The 7105-nt window shown below is 31.2% G+C and overlaps 1 protein-coding gene across 2 annotated transcripts; it reads left to right on the forward strand.

Annotated features, from left to right (window-relative positions):
* Window positions 2497–6724, forward strand: LOC109335220 (AT-hook motif nuclear-localized protein 7-like). 2 transcript variants are annotated; one of them, XM_019571335.1, is made up of 6 exons: window positions 2497–2999; window positions 3786–3853; window positions 4124–4255; window positions 5185–5346; window positions 5739–6086; window positions 6452–6724. In XM_019571335.1, exons 1-5 carry the CDS (start codon window positions 2633–2635, stop codon window positions 6075–6077), a joined length of 1068 nt encoding a protein of 355 aa, XP_019426880.1. In that variant the 5' UTR covers window positions 2497–2632; the 3' UTR covers window positions 6078–6086; window positions 6452–6724. The 2 variants fall into 2 exon arrangements, with proteins under 2 accessions (XP_019426880.1, XP_019426878.1); XM_019571333.1 differs by having other exon boundaries at window positions 2498–2999; window positions 5739–6080.

The following is a 7105-nucleotide window of genomic DNA, read 5'->3' on the forward strand; positions in this document are numbered from 1 at the left end:
TTTTAACCAATCAGTAAAAGTGTGATAGATATTTTATTTAATTAATTTTTATGAAAACATTTTTAAAATTAAACAAAATAATATACGTATTATACTTTTATTGATGAAATAAATATTTTTGTCTCCTACAATGAGAAGATATTTTATTTCCATGAAGATCTAAGTTATTACTTATAGAAGTAAGGACTAAGAAGAATAGAATTAGAGGCGTTCAAATTCATACCGGTCCAAAAATAAAACCGATCCAAAATAGACGAAACCGCAAAAATCGAATGTGATTGGATCGTGTTGGACTTATTTTTTAAAGACCGATTGGTCCAGTCCGAATTTTGGTTTACTTCTTGGATCCAGACCGATCCAGATCGGACCGAATTAGTACGTAAAGTTTAAGTGTATAATATTTTAAGTGTCTTCCAAACTTAATCTTAAGTCTCAACTCCAAAATTGCACATTTATTTATTTGTTATGTTATATAACATATATATACATATATGTTGTTATGTTCTAAATCATACTGATTATATTTGATACACTTTTTTTAGAACTTAAACCAATCACACAACCAAATGAAGAAGATTCGAGTGTTGATTTTGATTAGGTGTTTTATTATTAATTTTATTGTTGTGAAAATATTATTGTTATTAATCATCAGTGGAACACTCTAAATATTAAAACTACGTTGCAAATGCTCATATTGTTGTTATTGATATATTGTTGTTTTATTGTCTTATTATTTCTGATGTCCTGTTGTTGATGTTGTCATTTTTTAATTTTATTATTATTGTCTTCCTGTTTATTACTATTTTATGACGTTGTTTACTTATACTATTGTTGCACACATTTTAATATTGTGGAACAATATTTTTATTTTTGCTTTATGCTTGATATTTAGTCATTTTTATGAGTTTTGAATGTAAGTGTAATTTCAATATTTTATAAAAAAGACCGATCCAAACTGAACTGAAACCGCATATAATATTTGGACTGGATTGGATCAGACATCTTAATATAAACAGACCAGATCGGATCAGACCGCTTGTTTATTATGTATTTGGATCAAATCATTTTTTGTCTAAAAACCGATCTAAATGGGCTGGAAACACCTCTATATAGAACGCTAGGCAAAATAATTCATACTAATTTTTTTTTTGCTACAGAGCTTCTACTCAATTTCACTTTGACTCTTCTAAAAAGAACACTTTGACTCAATTGGATATTTGAAAAGTGATTTTATTTTATTTTATTTAAACTCATCAATTGCAATGATGATTAGCTTAAATGAACATACACTTGCAATCTGTTAATTCACACATGATATATTATTACCAAATTAATTATTTTATTCGATATAAATTACTAAATTAAATCTATTTTCGGCACAAATCACTAAATTAATTATTTTTTGGCACACAACACTGAATTAATTCTATACCATTACCTTTTTAGTTTCAAAATTCTTTGACTGACTAAATCTTTGACTGGTGAAATAGTTATCTTCAACTTTAGTCTATAATAATAATAATAATAATAATAATAATAATAATAATAATAATATGGAGTTCATACTCATACTCATTAAAACCACTCTTGTGTGTAATGCTTATTACTAGGGTAATTTAGGCATATAGGACATAGTGTAACTGGTGATCAATCCTCATGGATTACATGATACTCTTGACATTATTTTATTTGAACCTTCATAATAAATAATAAAAAATATAAATAATATGCTTCAATAACAATTTGTGACATAAAAAATCTTATCTTGTATATTGTTTACAAGAATAATAAAACTAAATATCAACAATAATAAAAATTTAAAATTTTTAATTGACATATTTTAATTAGTACAAAACAATATATTACACATAATTAAAAGGGCAATTTCCTCCTTCATTAATGCTAATCCATAGAGTGAATAGAATAGTATTCAACTTGAACTATTCCTTATTATCTTGCTCTAGAGTAAGTCATACTTTATGAACTTTAGTCAAATTATATAAAACACTATTATAGTGAAATTAAAACACTATTTTCTTCTTTATATCAACACAAGCCACCTATACATATTATATTGATTATTTACTCAGAGATAAATATGATCTTTTATAAACAAAAAAAATGGTGATAAATATATTAAATTAAAAGAAATAAGTCTATAATAATTAATGTTTCTTCATAAATTTTGGTTTGTTACAAAATGTATATGTAGTATCGAACAAACAAATAATGAAAATGTAATGACTTTTATACTATTTAAACTTATTTTTATAATATATTATATTTTGTTTAACTTAACTAAATTTATCATTTATTTAATTATTATAATATATGTGTATAAATTAGAATATACACCTAGAAAAGAAAAAAAAGAGAAGTGTTTTGTACAATTTAATTAAAACTCAAGAGGAGTGAAGGGGTGTGACTCCTAGATAAAAAGGAAAAAATAAAGAATCTATAAAAGCTTATTATTTTGTGGCGCCATTTGCACATTTTTTGTTCAAACTTAACCAAACACTTTTATCAGTTTCCCATCTCTGGAAAACACAGATAATTAAGAAACCACTCCAGTCTCTTTTTATTGCTTCTCTTTTTCTTCATCTTCCTTCAAACCCCTTTCATTCATTCATTCATGGAAGAACAAAAGTTGAACCACACTGTTGTTTCTGCAATATCAAACCCATTAACCACCCCATCAATAACAAACATGAACAACAATGGAGAAACAGCAGCAACAACAATAGCAACAGTGCCTCCTCCTCCTCCTTCTGCAGTGGCAGAAATAGCAGCAATGATAGCAGCACAAGGAAACAGTGCTGATTTGGTGGGTAAGAAGAAAAGAGGGAGGCCAAGAAAATATGACTCAGATGGGAAATTGAATGAGAAGTATCAAAATCCAAAAGCACCACCAGGTTTTACTTTGTCTCCAACTGAACCAAAAAAGGGTTCTGGCAAATCAAATGGCTCCAACAATTGGCAACAACTTTCTGCTTCTTTTGGTGAGTGGTAAAGAAATTTGTTGTGGTATTTTCCAGGCATGTATAATAGAATGGAACAGGACCCAAGTTTAGAACTTTGTGTTTATTTGTTCTGGTTCTGCTTTAGATGCCTACAAAATTAATTTTTTCCTACTATAATGGGAAAAATCTGTTTACTAGCATAAATCATGGAGTTTTAGATTCTGGGATTTTATTGTTGAGGATGGTTGTAGTCCACTTTCTCTCTGGGTTTGAGAGTTTTTTTTTTTTTTTGGGTTGATGGGGTTGGGTTAGGGTTAAGATCAATTCTATTTGAAGGTTAAAAGAAGTAAAATTTGTTCATTTCCTTAAGGAAAGTGATACAAGTTTTATGTTTTTCTTTGTATTTTTTGTTTGGCGATTTCTAAATAGTGTGTTAGGTATAAAAAAAAGGCGGTTCGATAGTGGGGTGCGAGGAGGGTAGATGGAGACAATCTTATATTCACAACCGAAGAGGTTGTTTACATGATTTGAACTAATGACCTACGAGTTACAAGACAAGCAATCTTACTGTTGCGCCGAGACTCCCCTTCTAGTATGATAGGGCTCATAATCAATGAAAAAGATTTGAACTTCAGTTTTTGTGAATGATAATCTATTGTTGGTATGTACATTTGTTTGAAATTTTATGGCTGGGAAATTGTATTCTTTGCTTAATTTAACTCTATCGTCTAACTTTTGTTCTAAAAGTGATTTAAACCGAAATATGCTACTTTGCTACACATGACATATGTACATTGAGTATTTCTTTGTCTGGATTCTTTGAAGGTGAGGCTTTTGCAAACTCTGCTGGTGGAGATTTTACACCACATGTGGTGACTGTTTATACAGGAGAGGTAATGCAGAAATCAGTGTGCTTTTCTTACTTAGCCTTACATATTCATATGGTTGTATTTATTTGGTTACCCTGCAAGCGTGTTGAATTACTTTACTATGTGTTCAAAATAACTGAAAATCGAAAGCTTCCTCAGAGGTTTTTTTTGTTTAGAAAAAAGAGACTATTTCCCAAAATTAAAGTGTTACAAAACATGCACATTTCCTGAGAATTTTTGAAAGATCTGTTTCATTAGTAAGATAGATAGAGATGTTACCTTTTCAAATTGCAGGATGTTTCTGGAAAGATCATGTCATTTGCCCAGAAGAGTCCAGGAGGAATATGCATTCTTTCTGCTAATGGACCTGTCTCTAATGTTGCCATACGACAATCCGGTTCTTCTGGAGGCATGTTGACTTACGAGGCATGATCTCTTAATCTAATCATCTAAATGTTCTTTCAGTTAAATTTTGTACATAATATATATGTTTTTCTTGTAAATGTTTGTTAGACTGATTGTATATCCGTGATAGTACTATGCCTTTTGTGATCAAATAATCCCCGGAATCATTTTGGCTACCCTATTTATCTGTCATATATTATAGCAATGGATACATTTGTTGCCAGATGATTTCTGTTTAAGTGTTCATCTATTCTGAGGGGCTTGGACAAAGTTTATTGTCTTTCTATTGGCTCGATTCTAAAGAAGAGCTTATCCTATCATGGCATCGGCTCAAACCTGTAGACCTAGGATAGGTAAATGAGAAATAAGTTAACTCCAATATGCAGAACTAATAGCTGGAGATGTTAACTTTACTCATTTCCTAACACCTCTAGTATTGTGGAAAATAGCCTTTGGTGCTCTGTCAAACTGGTTTTAAGTCCAATGAAACCTCACAAGTTAAAACTAATATGAAAATCATAATTTTGTTGAGTTATTTAACAAAGTGAGTATCAGTTATGGGGGATGAGTCTTGTTTTGTAACAAAAATCTAAGGATGCACTGTAGACACTTAGGTAATGTAGTAATGTATTACAATATGACAAGTAACACTGAAAAGTAAATGGTTATAGGTTTCTTCAAGTTGAGCTTTCCATGTCTTGCAACAGAGAAATGCTCAGACCTCGACACAGATTTCGTACACTGTCAATTATTTAATTTTGATGCATTATTTATACGCAAACAAATATGCCTATATGAGAAATTTGAAGGTTACCAACTCCTGTATGAGATCAATGTCATATATCATCTTCTGCTGTTTTGCATTTTCTCTTGTTAGTCATATACTTACTCCTGATATACATACAGTTATGGTGATTGGTTCAATAATTTAGTCCACTGTGTACTTTCAGGGTCGATTTGAGATTTTATCTTTGTCCGGATCATTCACAGTTTCCGAAAATAGTGACATAAGAAGTCAAAGTGGTGGATTGAGTGTCTCACTAGCTGGCCCTGATGGCCGTGTGATAGGAGGCGCTGTTGCTGGTCTATTGACAGCTGCTGGCCCCATCCAAGTATGATATTCTTCATTGCTTTCTTCACTGAGTACTTATAAGCTAAATTCTTTTGTCCTCACTGTGAAATGCAACTGTTGTAGTGAGATTTAAAATCAGAACCTGCATAAGCTATTTCAAAACATAGTATATTATTGAGAGAAATTCAAAAACTGCATTTCTGCAATATTTGGCAAATAACAGCAGTTAAGATCTGGTTGCTAGTTTGCAATGTAGTTGTAGGGACGACCAAAACTGCAATATTGTAGTTGCAATTGTAATTGCAGACCACCGTCCGAAATCTTTAACGAATGAAAAAAATATCAAAGTAATAAGATTGATAATCTTATCAACTTTTCTGATTTTATGACCCATTCACTTCTATTGGAAATTGATGTTACCAATGGTTTCAGATTGTAATGGGAAGCTTCATACCAAATGGTTCCAAGACTCATAAAAAGAAGCAAAACCGCAAACATTCGGTAGCCTCTCCTATTTCAGGTGGTCCAGATATAGTGGCAGCAGCAAGACCTTTCTCACAAGAAAATCCTAATGTTGATGGTGATAACTTCCATTTAGTCATGTCTCAGTTACAAGAACAAAGCAACATAGAATCTGTTAGTGTTACAACAAGTGGTGATACACAGAACATTGATGCCACACCTAATGCTGCTGCTACTTGGAATGGTTCTAATGAATTATCAGATCAGAGGATATCCCCAGACATCAATGTATCTTTGCTAGATGAATAGAAGGTTCTGGTACTGTTTTTTTTGTCTTATCATGTTTTCCTTTCAGGTCAATAATATGAACAAAACTTGGGTACTAGTCCTTACATGCTTGTGGTATTGTTCTTCAATATAAAGACATGTGTCACAACTTACAAATAAAAATATAACATTTGTAACATATCATTCAAGAACAACACCACAAGACCAAAAGGTCAAAGGTTAGATTCTTGGGAGGGGACATTCACATATTCCGAAAGAGATTAGTTCTTTAGGCAGTGAAAGGATACACCCTTGGTTATTAAAAAAACACAAGTACCAACAAAACATCACCTAAGTTTTGTCCTAATAAAGTCCTATATTCCATCATATTGTAATTTTTTTTGTTTGGTTTTCAGGTGATGCAGTGGCTGGCATATTAATTGAATGAAACTAACATCAGAAGTTTGTCATGACAACTAGGTTTAATTATCAGGCATATATCTACAGTTGTCACTTGTCAGAAATTATCTAGAAAGGATTTTTTAGGCCCCATTACTTTTTGATCTCACAGTTTCCATTGAACACCTCCATGTTTTTCACTTTTGTCTTATTTGGGAACTAGTTGTTGAGATTGTTCTTTTTCACTTTTGCACATTTATGACAGATTTTAGTGGCTTTCTTGGCTTTAACTGTACATTGAGTCAAACTAATTCATGACCAATGGAGAAAAAGTTATAGCTACTTCTAAATGATTTTTCTTTCTTTTCTCAAGACTTCTAATATACACACAATCAGAAGTAATTAGGTGTACAAAGAATACTATAACCTGCACACCATAGTGAAAATCTTTTTATTTAGAATTGGACGTAGGTGTACATTGGGCTGAACCATGATACTTGCTTGTGTGATTCTCCTTTATCTCATCTCTTTATTGAGATTTGATTATTGATTTTAAATTGCAGAACTAACTAGGATAAAAAAAAATTAAAACTACTAAAATCTATTGTTACGATATAACAAAAAAAGATATTGATAATAAACCGAACTATGTTGATATTTGTTTGAAATTG

Source organism: Lupinus angustifolius, chromosome LG20 (assembly GCF_001865875.1).
Source record: "Lupinus angustifolius cultivar Tanjil chromosome LG20, LupAngTanjil_v1.0, whole genome shotgun sequence".
Classification (NCBI taxonomy): Eukaryota; Viridiplantae; Streptophyta; class Magnoliopsida; order Fabales; family Fabaceae; genus Lupinus; species Lupinus angustifolius.

Excerpts from the sequence above, each read along its gene's own strand:
- LOC109335220 (XM_019571335.1), top strand. The coding sequence starts at position 2,633 with ATGGAAGAACAAAAGTTGAACCACACTGTTGTTTCTGCAATATCAAAC. Across the intron at positions 4,256-5,184 it reads GAGGCATGTTGACTTACGAG|GGTCGATTTGAGATTTTATC; the intron begins GCATGATCTCTT and ends GTGTACTTTCAG. Across the intron at positions 5,347-5,738 it reads CAGCTGCTGGCCCCATCCAA|ATTGTAATGGGAAGCTTCAT; the intron begins GTATGATATTCT and ends CAATGGTTTCAG.